This window comes from Triturus cristatus, chromosome 2_2 (genome assembly GCF_964204655.1).
Source record: "Triturus cristatus chromosome 2_2, aTriCri1.1, whole genome shotgun sequence".
NCBI lineage: Eukaryota > Metazoa > Chordata > Amphibia > Caudata > Salamandridae > Triturus > Triturus cristatus.
The window spans coordinates 624169774-624190902 of NC_140582.1; the positions used below are offsets into that span (position 1 = coordinate 624169774).

Below are 21129 nucleotides of genomic sequence, written 5' to 3' on the forward strand. Positions count from 1 at the left end.
AGGTGGAGGAGCGCCGCCCCACTGCTCCACAGCATGAAACATAAAATGATAATAACTTGTGTTATTATGATTTTATGTTTCCTTCTGCTGCAGCAGCTTTCTAGGCGGCGTGGGGCTGCTCAGAGGACAGAGGAGCAGGAGAGGAGTGATTTGCCCAATCCTAAGTGCATATGACTGTTTGGTCAACCCTCATGAGCCGCCCAAAACAACCATGCACACGTCCCATATTCTCCATGCAGGCTGCATTACAGCCTGCATGGAGAATATGCCTAGGCCCCCATTCCCTGGCTGAACGCCAATCCACGGCACTCAGACCAATCATAGTGCTGCATTGCAGCATTGTAATTGGCTATCAGGAGCCTGGAAGCCGGGTGCTTCCTGCAGCTTCCTGTATCCTACTGCAGGACCGGAGCAGGAAGAAGAGGACGGAGTAAAGGCGGAGGCCATCCGGCCGGCAGGCCGTCACAGGTAAGTGGTTTTTAAAAAAAAGTTTCTTTCTGCCCCCCCACCCCTCTGCCCCCGCCCACCACCCGAGTCTGGTAGCAGCCGCTACTGTCTATCAGCACTACAGATTTTACTGGTTGCCCTGGTGCTCATAGGATATCAATAGGAGAGGGAGTGTGTGTGAAAATTGCCTGTGTCTGGTTCTGGAGTATTTTTTTTATATTGACTCAAATAGAGATTAAAACGGCAGTCCATTAAAATTAACAAAATGTTCTTGCAGTCTTCCATATTCGAAGTTTGTTTTAAATCCATAGTTATTCCGACTTTGCTAAAACAGTTGTTCCCAAGGAACCGTAGTAAAAAATTCTACCTTATGGCGAAGTCAGATTTTAAATCACAATTTTGAAAATGGCACTTTTTGAAAGTTGGCATTTTCTTGCCTTAGCCAGTTGGTGCATGTAGCCTGTCTCTGAGTCATATGTCTGGGTGTAGTTGACATTTGGGCGTTGTGTATCCTAGACAACCACACGCAATGAGGAGCTTGGTGGTGACTAGATGGGCCATCACTGGCAGGATGGAGGAAGGAGCTGGACCCTGCCTCACTTACACTTGAATAGGCTGTGTCCTGTCTCCAAACAAAGGGCTGCATACCCGTGTAGTTTGTCTGGAGGCAGGGCCAGGATGGCAGGGATCTGTGAACTTCAAAGGCATGCCCCTAGACGCTTCTATCCACTTCAGAGGCACAACTGGGTATACATATTGACCCTCAGACAACACCACTTCAGTATAATTCTGGACCTGTGGATACTCTGCCAGGAAGAACTACTGTTGTACTGCAGAAAGAAGTACCACTCTGCTTGACTGCTGCTCTGAAGGAATGTTGCCCTGTTGTGTTGACCTGATGCATTCTTGCTTGGGTGAGAAGGACTGGATCTGCATCTCTTGAACCCAGAACCCAGAGTGACTCCAAGGGCTAGTTGACTGGCCTCCTGATGTGAAACCTCAGGGACACAACAGGCTTCCAACAACCTTGCTCCTGCGCCTAGACTCTGTCATCTGTGAGTCTACCATGCTAAGTGGTGTCATTCCAGGACGGGACCCTTGGAAGTGGGCTTAAGATGCTCTGCCAGCCCCTGTGAATCCAACTGAACTGATGCATCTCCTCTGCTGCGCAGCGCAAACCCGAGCAGAACTGACACATCGCCCTGCTGGCAAAATTGGACCCATCGCAAAGACCTGCATCGTCTCCAAAGTCTCATCGGACTGGCGCCGCATTCTCGGTGGAGGCCCTCGCATCCCTCGTCAATGGCAGCCTCGAACTGACATATCAACCCTACAGAGAGCCGCATCCTCGACGCCAGACACTGCATCACAAGCCCCGTCGACAGGATCCTCAATGACAACGCAGGCCCTGACATCGAAGCTTTGCCACATCTTGGAACAGACACATCACTCGAAGCAGATCCTTGCAATGCTCTGAAAACCAGGATTTAAGGTACTTTGTTCAACAGGCCTAATTGCGGCCCTGGAGCCGGCCCATGCTCCATTGTGATCGCCCTGAACTTGGGACTTTGTCCTGATCCGGCACAAACAGATATCCACAGTGTGCGCTTTGTGCTTTTTTGGAGCTATTTTCACCCAAACCTTTAAAATTGCATCTCTCCAATTCAACAGATTGGATTATTGTCATTTTAGTTTTCTTTTATTTACTAAAGAAATTTCTTTTTTTCTAACATGTTGGGGGATCCTTTTTGATAATTAATATATGCCTCACCCTGACAAGGATTGCGATTGCTGCTTGACCAGGGCTCACACCCCAATCAACCAACCCAATGTCTTACAACAGTACACTATGTTGGACAATATATTGGAGAAAAAGATGCTGGTAACCACCAAAATATCCTTTCATGGCTGGACCAGTCTAATAAAACAGTTAATTTGAGAGTTTCCAAGCCTCAGTGGCCAATGAGATGATCTGCCCGAAAAGAGAGCTAGTGGAGACGAGCTCTCCCCTTGAACATCTGCAACAGTGATTGCAACGACCATCCTACCCAATCCTTTTATTACGCACTTAATTCATTATTCATTGATAAGATTAAAGTAATTAAAGACAGCATCCATCAAAGCCCCCCTTCCTCTGGGAAAATACTTACTATTGATAAGAATCCAAATTTCCTCTCTGAGCTGCCTACTGTCAGCAAGGTGCATCTCACGGACCTGGTGACAAAAGTGAAATTGGGCACCCCTTCTGACACTTGCCCTGTGAAAGTACTAAAATAAGTTTTCTATCTCTTCCCTGAACCTGTTCTATCCCTACTCAATGATTCTCTAAGCTTGGTTCCTAGCTCTTTCAAGGAAGTGATAGAGGTTCCGCTATTAGAAAAAACGAATGACGACCCATATATGCTGAAGAACTTTCTCCCTGTCTCTCTGCTTCCCTGTTAAGCAAAAGTTTTGTAAGCATGTGTTGCTAGTTGTTTACGCTCTTTCCTCGAGGAAACCCACTTTCTTGATCCCCATCAAGCAGGTTTCTGGCCAGCCCATTCTACCGAAGCTCTGATCCTCTCAGTTGTGGATGATATGAGGGAAGAACCTGATAAGGTCACCACTCAGGTGCTGGTGCTCCTTGACCTCTTTGCGACATTCGACATGGTCGATCATGAGTTTCTGATGGATCGTGTCAGAGCCGCAGGTCTATGGGGCACTACTCTTGTTTGGATTGTCCCCTTTTTGAAGGACCGTTCTCAGACAGTCTGCTTATCTCCTTTTGGCTCTGCCAAGGTCCAACTTACCTGTGGCATACCCCAAGTGTCCTCTTTGTCCCCCCCTCCTTTGTAATTTGCATATACATCGCCTGGTGCACTCCCTGAAAAAAATGAAGTTGTGAATTTACAACTACGCAGAAAATATGCAATTACTTTTTGCTATCGATAACTCACTAGAATCCAAAATGACCTTCCAAAACCCGATGATGCTGTTCATCCTTGATCTGATGAATAGTAATCAACTTAAACTCGAAGGAGATTGTCTTAACTAGCAGCACACAAGACCTATGAACTCCACATTCCGGCCAGTTAAAATGGGTACCCTCCTCCCCAGCCTAAGAACTCAGTTAAGAGTCTTAAAGAGTCCTTGTTCACAACAACTTGTCCATGAAGCTTCATGTAGGGGCAGTAATTTCGTCCTGCTTTTTTCAGCTTTGGAAAATTAAAAAAATTGGTAAATTCTTTACCCCTGAAGCTGTCATCCAGGTCATCCTTTCATTAGTCATCTCGCAGATAGACTATATGAATTCACTTTACCTAGGTCTTTCCAAAAGTCTCACCCAGAGATTACAACTGGCACAAAATCAGGCAGCCAAATTAATCCATCCACAACAAAGGAAGTGCCAACTCACCCTCCTGATGAGAAAACTACACTAGCTGTCAGTAAAACAACGACTTTTAAGATTGGATGCATCATTTTTAAATCTCTTGAAGGTAACAGTCCAGAGTTTATCTCTTCCCGTATCCAAAAGTACTCACCCAACTTGAGGTCTTCTTACCTGAATCTCCTCACTGTTCCCACCTTTAAGAAGAATAGACTTGGTGGTTCCACATTTTTCGTTCTAGCCTCCCATTTCTGGAACTCACTTGCACTTAACATCAGGATGACTTCTTGCTACTCTAGATTCAGACAATGCCCAAAAACATGGCTCATCGTACAAGCATAGGAGTGAAATAGTGACCAGTAGGTTATGTTCCTGTTACTTCGCACCGAAAAAAATGCACTTTATAAATATTTTTAACAGAACATAACTGCTCCAAGATATTCAGCTGGCTGGAAAATATGGAAAATGTCGTTTCTGCATACATGAGGGACAAGCAGCATGCAGGCCTAATCTATAATGTACTACGGTGAAAATGTACTAGCATTTTGCTTGATGGATTTGACACTTTATTGGCGCAGCCACCACGCAAAATGTTATTTTTGATTTGCAAAGCCATGCCATCTGATTTGCTTGCCTTTGCGTGGTATTTTTCCCAAAGAGTAATGCAAGGCTGCACATAGCCCTGCCTTGTGTTGCTTTGCATTAGGGTGTTTTTCCATTGACAGAGCATGGGCGTCCCTATGGATTTAGGCGCATTGCCAGATTTACAAAATTTGCTATGCCTCCCAGAACCAGGCATAACAAGGAGAAATATTCTCCTCGATACTTCCTGTTTCTATGTGTGCTGCATCATGCAGCACACATAAAAGAGGAAATGCCTTTAAGGATTGTTTTTGTGCACAAAGGTACTACCTCCGCACACAAAAACAATCCTGCCTGTAACACAGGCACCCTTGCAACATGACATAAGGGTGCCTGAGTTGGCACTAGGCAGCACACAATAAGCCAGAGCTAGGAGACAGCAGAAATGCTCCATTTGATATGGCATGTTTCTGCTGTCTCCCTTTCACACAACCGAGCAACTTTGCTTCCTGCCCTGCATTGCGTGAACTGCAAGTACAAAGACAAATGCTGGACAGCTGAGTACATACATAAAATATGAAAGAGTGCTTGTCTGATTTATCTGATTTAACTTTTTTTGGTGTTTAGTGCGTAATATGACGTTAAAGTCTGTAAAACCGAGCTGTATTTCACATGTTGCCGCATTGAAAGATTGTAAACAGAGAACACACTTTGTGGCATCTTGAAACCTCTTCCTTGGCAAATCTATATACTTTCCTTGATTAAGGTGTTGACCCCTTGCTGCAATCATACTGATGGCAGGAGAAGCCAACGATATACATATATTACAAAGCGAGGTGCCCTGCCTTACATTCCACTTAAATTTGTACTTTTTTCTAAGAAAGACTTCGGGCATAATTAAAACTAAAGTGGCCTCACTTTAGAAACGCAGGGCTGCACTGTATTTAGAATACAGCACAGCCCTGCGTTTCTCCCTGCGCTCGTGTTAAATTTAGCTGCATAGGGCCAACCCAGGTGCTTTTGACCAGAGTCCAAGGGTGCTGCGTTGTTGGAATGGTTGTTTATGTGCAGGAAGGTGTCCCTTCTTGCACCTAAACAATCATAAATGACCATGTGTTACTTCTATGTGTGCTGCATTGTGCAGCACACATAAAAGTTGCAACTCTCCATTTTTAAAACGATTGTTAAATGTGCAGGAAGGGACACCATGTATGATAAACAATTATACATGGTGTTTTGCTGTTTCTATGTGTGCTGCACAATGCAGTACACATAGAAACATAGAAATAGCAAAAACTAGGACATATATGCTATTTCTCCTCATTTCGCCATGTTAAGACCAGATTTTCCCTGGTTTTAAATTTGGCGCTGCCCCATATTTGCGCCACCCTTGTAAATGTGGGTCAGCGTCAAAATCAATGGGTGTTGCAGCGGAACGCTCACCACAAGACCCATTGCCCACCCCTTTCACGCTGAGTATAGCATGAAAGGGTGCCATATTTACAATGCGGTGTAAAGCCATGTTAAGTAGCTTAATGGCGCTTTGTAAATAAGGCGAGGCCCCTATCACCACAGGGACGTCTACAAAAGTGAGGTTCCCGTGGCACTAGGAGCTTGTAAATATGCCCCTACATTTTTTAACATGCGATACATGTATTTATGAAACTGTGTACTAATTTAGCCTCTGGAAGAATTAAACACAAACCTTGTCCTTTGTTGTTAAATGTGTAACCAGTGTTCAAATCTCAGCTTCCCCACTTAACTGCATTTTGTGATCCTAGCAAAGAGCTAGCTTGAAAGAGACTTGATCGTCAACATTGAGAGCACCTTGAAGTAATTCAGTGCATGCTGTGCACTACTCAAAACCCTCACTCATGTATGGTTTAATAGAATATAATGATGATCCATATACAGCAACGGCCATAAACAGATTGCACATGAAACACTGCCTTGTCTCTCGGTTCACTAATGCCAACGTCATGGCATGGGAGGTTCAATAATTGCTGTATCTGAAAAAAACCGAATTGAAACACGAGTGTCTATGTTAACGTCTTTATCATATATTCAATGGCATGCTTTGCGTGATTTAGGTACCAATATTTTCATGGCCTGGCTTGTGCTTTGGTTTTGGGGCCCGGCCAGACCGTTTGCCTCTGAGCGATGTTTCTCTAAAACACCTCTGATATTTAGATTGAAGAAGTCGTTAAATTACAAGAAAACGGTGCTATGTCCAACTGTTTGTAAAGAAACATGCTGTTGGCACAAACATTGTTCAGTGGGATGCATCAGTAAATAGATGGGCGATGAAAACCTACAGTAAGAGTTCTGTGTTGCATTAGAGGGCCTTGCGAAACCAGTCACCATTTCTCATCAAAGGACCACTGGGTTTTCATTGTTACATTTCTGGAGTGGAATTTACAGCCCTCCGCAGCCCGGTTAATGCCTGGTGAATGGCATGCAGAACATGCACAGCGTGCAGACACATTCCATCACGACCTTCATTTTTTGCTACCATATTTGTTAAGTATGCTACATAGGAATCCAAGCACTTTGTAAGGAACAAGAAAGAAAAAAAGGAAACCGACACAAGCACGTTTAGAGAAATAGGGTGAATAAGGAAGCTGGAGAAAGGGGAGGACTGGTAGGTAAGAGAAAGAAACACGTGTCAGAGATTGCTTACAACAACAAATACAACTCTACAGAAACATATTTTAAGTATTTTTAAAATATTTTTAAGTGCTTAAGCACTATCTTTGCATACTTCAACATTTAAGGAAAGTAGAGAAGTGGGCCAGTGGTGTAAGATGTCCTAAGAGGCAGATTCAGAAAACTAGCATATAATCACATTAAAGGAAGCCAACAAGAACTCAAAACTAAACTTAAGACCTGGTATCTACGGGATCTCCTCAGATTAGAAGAATTAAAATACATATTGAATCTCCCAGGATCACCTACATTTTCTCTTTACCAACAAAACAGCACAAAGGTGGGTTCTCACCTACCAGGCAACTCATTATCTCTGGAATTAACACCATTTGCTCCATTCTGAGGGAAAATGTTGACTCTCATTCCCAGGAGTTAATCAAAGGTCTTCCAGTCTATATAAAGAAGATACCAAAAACATCCTTCTGAAATGACAGGACATTCAAAGGGATACATATTTTGTACTGGCCACAAACTATGGGGTAAGCCTATGTGTATCGATCAGCAATATTGGCAAAACTAAAGTGACAAGAACTGCATCAGCCACTTGATCAGCACAGTACAGAAATATTGATGAAGTGACACAGTGGGTACTGGCCTTCTGCCTACAGAAAAACATCCTCACCTTTTACAAAGACCTCTCTGGTTACCTGGCATGGCAAATTGGCAATCCCACATTCCTACTAGGAAACTTTGATTTTTTGTGGGCATTCTTTTGTATCACTACAGTTGCATCAGGTGCATCATTTCTCCCTTTGGGTTTTGTCAATTGTAGGTTTCGGGTGATAGCTGCTAGCATGCAGTATCAAGTTAGTGGTTTTAGGCTTTCTATGTAGGGTTGTCTTTAACATGTTGTCCTCATTATAAATTGTGAGATCCAAAAATTCTACAATTCTACCACAGTTTCAGATATGCTAGTGGTTAGTTTAATATCAAGAGTCTTTTGATTCATGCCTTCAATGTGTCCTTGTAGGAGTGTTGTATTTTCGTGCCTGTTAAACAAAATATCAACTGTGTATTTGGACAAAAGGATGATATTTGCTTCATACTTTTGGAATTATTCATCCCTTAGTCAATGTTGCTCCCCCTGTCCCACAAGACATAGGCATACTGGGGAGCAAAGTTTGCTCCCTTGGCAGTCCCTTACATGTGTACACAGAGATCTTTTTTTAAAGATGAAGGTGTTGTTCTGCAGGCAGGGAGTCAGCATCTCCAGCATAGGTGGTACACTACTCTACTTATGGGAAATTTATTTATTTAGGTTTTTGTAAAGTACAACATAGTATGTTCCCGCAGCCTCAGAGTGCTTTGGGATAGAGTTACTTACAGGATATTGAATTTAATGTGCAGTCTGGTGATGAAGTTAGTCAGTAGTGCAAGTAAAACGTTGGAGTTTTTAGTTAGGAGCCTGCTTCCTTAAGTGTAGATGAATAATGCAATAGCCTTGTTGATAAAAAAACCATAAGGTTCCAACAGCTAACATGGAAAGGTGGTAATAGAAGCCAATTATAGGTTTCTGATGGACAGGCAAAGTGGTATCAGTCAATGAGCAACTGGCTGAGCAACTGTAGTAGGGTGACCAGATTTTTAAAGCCAAAAACAGGGACATTTCACAAAAATAGAAGAAGGACTATAATTTTACGTCAAGCGAGGGCACAGAATGACAGCGCTCCTCAGCACAGAATTACAAAACAGGCAGTAAGAACATACATAAGATGCAATTTTTAAACCCAGTAGGGTGCCTGTGATTAAAATAGCTTTCTTGAAAAAAACTACTAACTATCCCTGCTCTGTAAAACATAAAACACCTCCCCCCGGTTTCAGTCGACCCTCTCCAAAAACTGGGACATGAGCTAAATTCCTTGAAATCTGCCGGGACAGCTGGTGAAAAAACGGGACCCTCCTGGCAAATCCGGGACGCCTGGTCACCCTAGCATGTAGGGAAAAATCTAGCTATAGGCCTGGGTGAAATTGTATGTTTTCCACCACCAGCTGAAGTCCTTTTCAGTGAGGTTCACCCATTAGACTCCTTCATTCTTCGGTTTCCTGCTTGACCAAGGTAAGACAAACATGCGTTCCCCATGTTGCATCGGCAATTCTATATTATATTATAAGTCTTAATGATAGTTTAACTAAAAATATATGAACTTCCAATATTCTGTAGCAGGCAAGAGAACACCGCCTTTGCCAGCCTTTTGATTCAGGGTTTCAGCGGGGTATAAACATCAAGTCAGAAACAGAAGCTGCAGGGTGCAATTTCTAACGTGAAACAACTAGTGTAGCTGCAGCACATCTTTAGAGAAAGTGCTGAAATCGTGATCGTCCTGTGAGTTTGGGTTTGCTGCAGCATCCTGTGTCTTAGTTCCTGTGAAAACAAGTTTACTTGGTTCGGAGACCCTGAATAAAAGGCTCAGAGTCGAAGTGTTTAGGTTGGCCGTTGCCCACCAAAGCTAGCGCTATTTACAAAAAAAAATGCTGAACATTCACAGATGTGCTTTTGGTAAAAGCTGTCAGAAGCAGTTTGTGTACTGTAGTGACACCCAGAGGCCAACTTGAGGTACTGCAGCAAAAGCATCACACATCTATATCCGCTACAATGGTTTTTTGTTTCCTTGAATTCGCTCATTATAGCTTTGTTTCAGGCGTTGAAACCTAAAAGACCTATGATAAGCATATTGTATACTGTTTATTTGCCTAGTTTTATTTTGATAGAGAAGGTCACAGTTCTCCCAAATGCTTTGAAATGATGATTAGGGTGATTATCTGCAATGGAGGCACATTCTGGGCAATGATTGTTAACATTCAGGATAAAGGTTCAAGTTTCAGGACAAAAATTGAGACAAAAGGTCAATATTACAGACACATCAGAGTTGGTCAGGCAGTGATATAAAGTAAGTTAATAGACTGTTGGCACACGTGGAAATCAAAATGTGTTTAAGTTCTATGGTTTTTCTAATACAAAGCCATACTGAGCAAATATTTACACGTAACTGGCCTTATTTAAGATTAACAAACTAGCAAACACTTGCACAGTAAGCACAATTTGGCATCCAACATAAGGGACAATTGCCTCGCAATTCTGCACTCTCACAACGAAAGACAGTATCTGAAGCAGTTCTCTGTTGATGAATGTGGACTTCTAGCTCATGAACAGTGATACTACTACAGAGAAAAAACAAATGGCAGACCAAGGTCAAGCACATCCAGTCCGTATGTACAGTAAATTCAGAGGGTGGTGCAGTCACTGCCCACACCCGCCGTCCAGGGGTGTCAGTAATAGCCAGATTCACAAGAGGAAACGGAAGGTGCACTCGTTGCGAAGTCAATACACATACGTCGAGATCTGTTCCAGAGTTACTTCTTTTTATTCAATAAATCTTTTAAAACTGGCACACAGCCAACGTGTTTCGTTCCTGATTTTTGCCAGAGGGAACTTCGTCAGGGCTCCTATATGTTCAGTTGGTCCATTAGCATGAAGGAAATATATAAGACGGAATTTGGACCCAATGGGGCCAAGTATTAGCCACAATAGCAGTATAGTTGGTGAATTCTCGCAATTCAAGGTAGGAGGCGTAAGAATTTCCTATGCGGTAAGATCGCACTGGAAATGGGGTCCAAAAATCATTATTCCATCAAGGAACTTAAAATAGTGGAGTAACGCTGTATAGGCTAAAGAAAGAACGTCTCCTTGTCAAGCGGCATGATAATCTTCAGTGATACTACTACTGCTAGAGGCAGCGATAGTGAACTTAATGGTTAGACCAAAATAGCTATGTAATTTTTCATCTTTTCTTTCCATCTTTTCTGAAAGAACAGGTCGTTTTGAATGTGATTTGAGGCCTCTGACAAGAATGCCGACAAAACTCATTGTAGATCGGTGATTATATTCACCAGACAAAAAGTGCAATGTTTTACTAAAACCAAGTAAAGTAAACCATAGGGCTAAAAACATTGCCTGCTCTCTTTCATCTATTTCTGTTTCTGCGCATAGATGCGCATCAAGAATCCCTTACTGCCCAGGTATACAGTAGAAAACTGTCAAGTTGTGTTAATATTTGCTGCTCAGACATAGCACTGTTTTAGAGTGGACATGAAATTCAACATTCTGGAACCACAAAACGTTTTACAGCAGTGAGCTCTTGCAAATGAAGAATCGTGGGTTCACCATTTGTGCAATCAATCTGTGTATTTGGAAAATGCTTCCAACTGACACATTGCGTGGGGGAGGTTTACCTGGGGTTCCTTGAGAGGAGAGGTACATAGTTCAGCAGCCAAGTGACAGAAGTGATGCAAATTAACGCAACATCTTTTATTTTTAGATTTACTTTCCAATGCTAAACTTGTTTACCGCTGGTAATAACGTGAAAGTAACGCAAAGCAGCACTATATGCACTGCTTTGCATTACTTAGTGCCAAAGGGGCAGAGCATGGGTGTTCCCATGCAACCACACAAGGTTTCTGACACCAAACCCAATTTACTAAACAAAGTGGACAGAGTTTATTATCAGAAACTGTGCCCTTTTAAAATAGGCACATGTAAGGATAAATACTTTGATTTCTCCTTCCTTTTCTGACTTTGTACGTGTGCCACACTTTACAGCACACATACAAAGTCGAAAAAGGGTTAAAATAAGTCTATACATTATATTTTGTACTGGAAGGCTACCCTTCCAGTTGAAAACCTATGCTAGACTCAAAGAGACACCCTTGCACCATGGAGCAAAGGTGTCTCTGTGGCGCACTACAGCTGATTTCAGCGCCGGTGCTAGAGAGAGAGGAGAAGAGTTCCTTATTTCAGTAAATTTGGCGCGCTCCTGCTCTCTCCTTCTCATGCAGTGCAGCATTTATGGCTGCTGCACTGCGCTGCATGAGAACTTAGTAGATCTGGCCCCAAGAGGCCTAGATTTCAACCCTAACTTGTTATCTGTTTCAAGTAGTGTGATTCTGGGTGAACACTTTATGACCTTAAAACTCACTTCTGTCATCCCCAAAAATTTAGAGAGTGCTCAGAAGCAATTCATTTTGAGCTAATGGCTGTGTAATTCGTCTTTGATACTTAGAGGCAATTTTAAGGCATACTGCTTTGGGACAACCATCCATTTACATAAGGGTATTGTGCACTGTACATGTTCTTTGTGTCAGTTCCTTTATGCCGCTGTAACTTTGATGGACTCCACTGCACCCCAGTCTTGTTCCTGTTTCATCACATCATGACCCTAGATCTTATTATTAAGCCTGGATGGAGTTCCAGTACGCAGAACTCCGCGAAGTGCAAAAAAACTCCGCGGCGCAGTGCATTAGATAAATGCTGTTTGCGATGATTTTCAGTGACAGATGCTTGTCCGCACAATGCACTCATCGCGAACGGCACCATGCACAGCGCAAGCGGGCGCTGCTCCCTTTCTGTCGCTCGAATAGATTTTTACTTGAGCAGCAGCTTTCTCAACACGAACGGACAGTTTTTCAACCCGAGAGGGTGGTTGATTTTCCACGCTTGTTTTTGCCAACTTGATGTTCATGATGGCGAACGAGGAAAAATCTTGCGCGGAGTTGGATTTTCCACGCTTTCGCTTGCCAATTTGACGTTGATGAACGCGAGCGAGGAAAACTCCACTCCGTGAAACAGAGTTTTTCGTAACTCCGCGAGCTTTGTGTAACGCAGAGTGCGGAAAACTCTGCAAACTCCGCAAGCGGAGTTCACCGCCCAGACGTTGTCTTCCCGAACTTCTCAGGGCTGTTTATTCTTCTTCACCAGCATTTCTAGGGCCACTGGGAGCAGGGCTTGTCGCTGCTGTTTCTTTCCATACGCAGTGAGCAGAGCATGGAAAGCCCTGCCCTTAGCAAGAGTGTGGCAGTAGTAAGACAACTAGCATATTCCAGGTTGTCAGCGTCCTCCTGAGAGCAGTGATTTTCTGTGTCCCAAATGACTCAGATATTCACATATTTATAAATTCAGCAGTCTTAGCAGACTGTGCCCCTTTAAACTAATTGCAAAGCACAAACCCTTAAATATACCAACTTCTGATCTACTATAGTGTGACGAGTGCTGATCGTTTTATGTGAAAATAATTTGGAACCTCACTTACAAAGAGATTTGTGACGTGTTTGAGTGCTGTTAAAGTACGTGACAGTAACACTATTTGAAGCGCTTAGAAAACCAACAGATGTGTGGGATAAAGGACTGCAAAAAAAGTTATTATTATTTTCGGTATACATAAAAATAATTACAAGTTGGTTACATAAACACAAGTTTCATGCTTAACGTTTGAATGTCAGTATATATGGCTTTTGTTTAGCCATAACTTAAATCCATTCATCCACTTATCTAATTAGCATGCCCATCCATCCACCCACCCATCTAGCCCCATTTTGCAGTCATCTAATATTTGTAAATCTTGGCCCCTGTGTTTTTAGATGAGCAGAGCTACATGTACTAGAATTAATTAGCCTTAAGGTGGTGTACTGCAACACTCCAGAAAAAGCATTGGTTATTTATATAGAGCGCACCACAAACCTAAGTGTCTCTAGCCACTAAAAATACTTTTTCTTAGCAGCTATCTGAATTGTGCTCTTTGTATACTGCGCGAAGGATGTAAGGTTGAGTTTTAACTGCATGTACGTGAACCAGCCACGTGCAAATAATGCTCGCTTCTCGGGTGCAAGGACTAGGAAGTGCTATTGATAACGTCACTTGAGTCTTTTATTAAGAGAGCATTGTGTGTTTCCACTGTTTGTTATCTTTGTACATAGTTTCCTGCTGCAGATTTTCCTTTTTCTAATCTACATACGTGTTGTATTTTGAATTATGAAGAAGGCTGCCATGCCTTGGTACCAGTTGCATTCACAGAAATGCAGTGCTCTCTTTCGTTGCCACACCAACCATGTCGCTTGTCGCTCGAAGATGATGATGTGTCCGTCTGTGCTGTTTGTAAAGAGAGGAACACTTTCTAACTGACCGCAACATTCTTCTGTTCCGTGCAGCGAAAGATGCCCACAAGCCCCCCGTGTTCGTGGAGAAGTTACAGAACACCGGCGTGGCGGAAGGATACCCAGTGCGGTTGGAGTGCCGAGTCTCCGGGACGCCCCCGCCGCAGATCTTCTGGAAGAAAGAGAACGAGTCCCTCACATACAGCACGGACAGAGTGAGGTCAGTCAAAACACACCTAGCGGCAGTGATGTTTCATACACTGGCTGCTCGTGCTATGTCATTTGTAAACCTTACTATAAAAAAAACTGTACCCTGAACCAGATTTTTAGATATTGCTCAGTCTTCTAGTAGTGACACTGAAATACAACTTCTTTGTATTATTATGAGTGGATTGCACAGGAAGATCAAATGTGACATAAAGAAAATAAAAAATGCATTTCAATTCATATAAAGCCTTGTGTAGGCCGGTAATATTGAGTCCTGAATCTCGTGGGGACAGAATATTGTTACAACAACAGTGGCGACTGGTATTTATTGGTGGTGGGGGTGAGTCATGGGATAGGGGGGACGGGCATGAAAAAAAAATTAAAACACCTGTTGCTGCCACCTCTCCTTCCTCTTCACCCACTTCTAAGGCAGGAAGTACCCAGTTCCCAGGCTCCCCATAGCCAATCACAACACTGCAATGCAGCGTTGTGATTGATCTGAGCGCTGTTGCTCGGCACGCAGCCAGGGAATAGGAGGCTGGACATGTTCTCCACCCAGGCTGTAATGCAGCCTGGTGCAGAGCATGCAAAGTTTGCATGACAGTTTGACCGGCCCGAGATGGCCGGCCACAGCGTCCTGCACACTTGGAGTGGGCAAACCACTCCTGCCCTGCTCTATGAGCATAGCAGCCCCACTCGCCCACCCCTACCCAGCTGAGCAAGGACATGACAATAACAATGAGTTATTATCATTTTATTTTTTTCTTGTTGACCTGCTTAGTGGGGCGACGCTCCTCCGTCTTAGAGGAGGAGCCACCACTGTGCAACAATATCGAGGGACAAAATATTGAAAGGTAAGTTTCTATATATTTTCTATACCTAACTCGATATATACATACCTCGGTGAACTATATCTTCAAGGTATGTAGATGTGGAGTTAAGAATAGTTAACAGTGATCACAAGTGACAGAGGTTAGTTATGGTAAACTCCCACTAGGAAAAATCCCTTTATAGGACTGGAACCCTCACTCACCCTAGGTGACATGCTTCATCATTGAGTTCTTTCTCCCAATGGAAAAACCTAGTTCCACCGAGGGCTACAACCCCCTCACTGTGAGGGAGGAGTCCAGGGATGTTATATGTAAAGATGAGGCTGTATACAAAGGAGATCCTTTTTAGTACCTTTTGCGGTGAGTGGAGTGAGAAAACAGCAGCACAAACAATAAGCTAATTTAGGAAAAAGAGTGTGGTGAAGTTAAAACTGAGTGGTGAGAACCAAAATATTTTTATTTTGTAGGTTTCACCATCAGGGTTAAAAAGCAGTGCAAATAGAGCAGTATAGAGCTTTAAACTGCTCGATGTAAAAGGTCAATATGTTTCAGCCCTATTGATCTGTAGAGAAGTATCCGGGCTTTCTTCAGGACCGTGTGTAAACAATAAGCTGCTGCTATTTGGTGCTTAGACAAACAAACAATACATTTTGATACTACACCAGTAATCAGTTCATATGTCTCCGGTATTACTGGGTATATCCAAGTAGTTGGATATCCACCCTCACCTCAACCTGGTAACAACTCTCCGGCGGTACCCCGGACGGTCGTTGAGCTGGCTAGTCTTAGTGGGAGTTTACCGTAACTAACCTCTGTCACTTGTGATCATTGTTCACTCTTAGACCCAAGATAGTACTTTGTGTTTTGTAGTAAACTTGATTGGGGTATTACTATCTTGCAGGTCTATAAACTTTTCTCCCTTGGACCCTCCCCCATGGTTGTGTTTTCTCTTAAGAATAGTTAACCCATACCTCCCTCTGTGTACACCTTTCCATGTTTTGTCCCTCGATATTTTTGTAATAATATTCTACCTGTCAAAATTTGGGACCCAGTATTATCTATTACATGCCAGCATTACTGGTGCAGCTTACTCAACAGCCAATATCAGTCTTTGGTCCTGAACTGAAACAGTGTTTCCTCAGAAGGGTTGTCATGTTTGTATGTTACTACCAACCCCACGTAAATCAGTCAGCACAATTATTCTCAAATGAGAAGTGCCTTCCAAACTATTAGACCACATCCTGCCTGCACAGAAGATCAAGCTGCCTCAGACTCCTTTTGTTGTAAATTGTGAGGCACCTGATTGGTTGATAAGCTAAATGTCTTACTTCTTAGAAGTTATGTTCTATAGGCCTTTGCAACCAGATATGAGAAGTGTTATGGCGGAAAGATCAGGGAAGGATCCTTCCATTGGGGAAGCATCAGTGCTTAATTTGAGCTGGTGGTTTCCAGTGCTCGGAACCTGCACTTGATTGTCAATATTGGCGCATTTGACAGTCTGTCACAAGGTGGCGCTGACAGGCTAATTTAGAGATGACCCCAACAACAGTTAATTATTAATTCAATATACATTCAAAATGACTATTACCTGCCACCCAAGCCATTCTTATAGCTTTGGGGGCCTGAAATAGACTGAACTGTCACACCAGTAGCAGTGTGATGGTTAGTAGTTGTATTGTTACTATCATAGGCAGCATGGCAAGGGCAATGTGTGGTGCAAGTTGCAGTGGCCTCCTGACGAGAGCCCTGGCACCTTTTTTCAAATCAACCACTGGAAGTGTACTAATGTGAACGCAGTTTGTTAAAGGTGGTGGAGGAAGCTGTGTGTTTCAGGAGATTTAGCTTGATTCTGTCCAACATCTTCCCAAATATATGTGTTACAATATTTAAGGTTTCCTGGCATCTAACAATTAAACCCTCAATACAGGTTCAACTTTTTCTTTCCATGTGCAAACATCTTCTGCATTTACCTCGTTTCCTTTTGTGGAATCTGGACACAAGTGGCACCGTCTCCCTACTGTTTTAGACATGGACCAACCTCCAGACATCTTGTTAATTGACAACATATTTGTTTTTAGTTGAGCTGGCTTACCTAAGTGAGAGGTCTACATTCATTATGTAAGGTGCCTAGTCAATTCCCAAACAAACATAGCTTATTGAGACCCACGAGTTTATGCTCGAGTGGCCACAAAATGCATTGTTTCTCATTTAGCTCCAACGCCCATTGGGAGTTATGTGAAAATTACACTCCTCTGTGTTAGTTCAGACAGTAAAGATGAATTGCCTTTGCAAAGCGGGCTGGAACCAGTAGTTGTGTTTTATTCCCAATTATTTCACCTTGTTGTAAACCGATTGCATATAAACAGACAAGCCACGCGTTAACATCATTGCACTGGGTTTATAAGTGCACACTCTGTCCACATAAGTATGAATAATCAGTACAAAAAAATCAGTTGAAATGTTTTGCACATGAGCGTGAGAAGAAAATGTGAAAAAATAAATATTTGTTAAAGCAACAGTGAAAATCCACTTTAGTATTCCCCTTCTCAACACTACTATAACATTTTTAAAAAACTATTTATTCTTTGCACTAACAGCCTTCTACAATGTTTAGAAAGCAGCCTTTCTGACACACTTAGGCCCCTTCCTTCAGAAGATCTCTGACCCCCTCACACATCTCTCTTTTGCTACTCATCAAGGTCTCGGGCCCCCTCACACACTTCTCTCCCCTGCATCCTTGTCCTGCTGTCAACGTTTATGCCACGTCGAACATCTTGCATCAGTTGGCCGTTTGTATTTTTGTGAGTTTTTACAATTTTAAAATTTGGGGTTTCTGTAAAAGAATTTGTGCCACAGACTTGAACATCTCATACTTATGACTGCTACAAGCAACTGTTGGAAAAACACAAGTCACAAGATCCATTTTATCAACACAGAGAGTAAGAAGTACTTGCCCAGGTATCCCACTTCTTCCAGATATGGTGTTCAGTGGGGTTAGTGTGTCACCACAGAGGTCAGGGAGAGATACTGGGAGAGAGGGTGAGGGAGAAACTCATTCCATTGCGCTTCACCTCTGATGATCTTTCTTCGCAGCATGCACCAGGATAACTACGGCTACATCTGCCTACTAATTCAGGGCTCCACTAAGGAAGATGCCGGCTGGTATACGGTGTCTGCAAAGAACGAGGCCGGGATCGTGTCCTGCACCGCCAGACTGGATGTGTATAGTAAGTTGTATTTATAAAACCTTGTATTTTGGAGTCTCACTGGTGCAATCCATTCCTGACACATCATTTATGACCATGATATACCTGAGTCTTGAGATGCCTTTTCTGATGTTGTAAAGGGAACAAAACTGGCTTACTGTGTTCCACTATGAAAAAGGAACAGCACACAACTATACTATGTTGTGAATGTGCATTGTATGTAATTACTTAATGGCTGGGCTCACCAGATGTTTGGATGAAAGTCTCAGCCCCTGATGGGTAGCAACCAATGAATATTTTAAATGTATGTGTAGCAGTGGTGTCAATGATTGTCATCTAGATTCTTTGTGTGTAAACTTACCTCGCATAAATATCTCGCAAACCTGGCCCTACCACAACCCTCGAGAACCTGGCCCGACCACAACCCTTGTCGACCCCTCCACCCGGGTTCCCCTCATGTAGACAAATCCTCTGTGTGCACATGCAACTCTGAGATCAAACAAAACTGAAGTATGATACTTTGGGGCGGGAGATTACATAGGAAGAATAAGCAGTTTCTCTGTTTCTCCAACTGGAAAGATGTGGGTCTGTTGAGGGTTGCAGGGAAATGAGGCGGAGGAGACTTAAGGAGAACTGGCTGGGAAGTCACTAGAAACAAAGGAATTAATCATCATTGAAGTTGGTGTTGGGAAGATCAAATATTTATCTATGGGTGAAGAATGAGATACAGAAAAAACAACATCTCACACATTGAGGGCAGGGTAAGGGACATGGAGGAGGAGCCACGTGGCATTGTAAGAGAGGCTGTGTAAAATATTCTGACCACTGAGACAGATTCCTGGGGCTACATTCACATACTCTATGCCAATTTAACAGTCTTTGCCATGTACAATTGTTTGGGCATTGCATAAAGAATTGTATGATCTAGCCTTATGTAAAATTTAGCTCTCGGTGTACAGTATTTATTATGACCATAAATATTCGGAGGAGGTATGTAGAATTTGGCAGTTTATTATAGTAGGATTGATGGTTTTTGGAGAAAGACTGAAATGTATAGGTATGGCCCAGAGACAGCTTTAGTAATATTGTCAATCCGACACAATCAAAACAAATCTTAAATAAAAAATACACAAACACATACTTAAAGTTGATACATAACGGGTGACCATGTAATGTGTGTTGCTATCAAGGGGATCTGGTGACATTGTAAGCCACACGGGCGAAGAAGACAAGAGGTTTGTAAATGTCACCAGAACTCCGTGATAGCAATATAGTGCCATAATACACATGGTACCCGTCATGTATATTTTATATTACATGTTTATTTTGGGGTGGTGAGCGATTTTTTTCCAACTTCAGCTAACAATGGATTGGAATTAGAATGCCAACGTTTCATGAATAAACTGTTGATAAAACAATGGACTGCGGTGAGACCAGTAAATTTATGCAATTATGTGGCTATATTGTTTACCATATAATTATGCATTTGCTAGCTAATATGCCACATAAGATGCAGATTTTGCTGCTTTAGCCAAAATGGATAAAGATTATGTTGACAGCGAATGTGCCCCATAATTTGCATATTTTGTTTCCTAATTCAGATAACATCACAGCATATTCTGGTCCCTTTAGGCCACATACTCCTTTAACTTGGACAATGGTGAAGGTCTGTGGGCTGTCATTAAGATGATGAAATCTATATTTCACCGAAAACTGTGAAATATCTTTCATATGTCATGGATCCCTGTAATATATCATGTTTGGATTACCCCTCTATCTGTTTGTGCAGCTGCCATTCACATTTTGCTTCCGTCCACCACAGCAACGGGCGGTGGGTCAGTCCACCTCAGCCATTGACTCACATGGGGTGTGAGTGATGGCATCTTGACTGGTCACATGTTCACTTCCACCTAAAAAGAAGTGCCCTCAGTGTTAGGGGTTGATGGGCCAAAACTATGACTACAGGTTACAGTAATTCAAAGCTATTAGTATTGTTTCTTTGCACTAACAATGACAATATTTTCCTGTGATGCAATAAAAACGAAAACATGTTTCTATTCCTGCTCTAAAGATACTTGCCTGCTAGGGCGCACCCACACTGTTCTATTAAAATTATGAGCATGGTATTTTTGTTTTGCCACATTTAGGCTGCAGCATGTTTTCTCTTTTCCTTTTTTGTATTTTGACATATGCATGCAATCATTTAAGAAAAAGGAGACTATCAGGCCAGCTTGCCAAGCCCAGACCTCTTGACTTTGACAATGCCTCTTTAAATTGGAATTAACAGTATTTTAACAAGTTTTACTTTATTGTTAGTTTTAAACTGACAGAGTTTGAACAAGATTCTGGAGGATTGCTGCTAAGCAATATGTTCTGGAGCATATATTATGTATATCTCCAACCCAACTCAACACGTTTCTTTATTCTAATAACTCCTTTGACCCATCCCAATATGGGTTTAGAGCAGACAACAGCACTGAGTTAGCTCTAATTAAATCTACATAGGAAATCAGAGAGGCCCTGGACAAGGGAGGCAATGCTATACTGATCCTGTTGGATCTGTCCACGGCCTTTGACACGGTCCATCACAAATTGTTGATGGACCGGTTGTCTGACATAGGAATAGAAGGTCGAGCATGGAAACTCCTGCAATCATTTCTATCCGTCAGATTGCAAACAGTGGACTTGGATGGTAACATGTCAAAACACTTCACCCTTCATGTGGGGTGCCACAGGGCTCGTCATTCAGCCCTACACTTTTTAATATCTATGTGGCACCCCTAGCAGGAGTCATTAGATCCTTTGGTTTCCAACTCACCTCCTATACTGACGACACTCAAATAGTTTTGTCATTGACTGA

The 21129-nt window shown here is 42.6% G+C and overlaps 1 protein-coding gene across 2 annotated transcripts in view; it reads left to right on the forward strand.

Annotated features, from left to right (window-relative positions):
• PALLD (palladin, cytoskeletal associated protein) overlaps positions 1-21129 on the forward strand; it is a 1042501-nt gene that overhangs the window by 1016108 nt on the left and 5264 nt on the right. For both annotated transcript variants that reach the window (XM_085641796.1, XM_085641797.1), the window contains 2 exons: positions 14081-14246; positions 18157-18290. In XM_085641796.1, coding sequence (XP_085497922.1) covers positions 14081-14246; positions 18157-18290 — 300 coding nt within the window. The remainder of the gene's footprint in view (positions 1-14080; positions 14247-18156; positions 18291-21129) is intronic.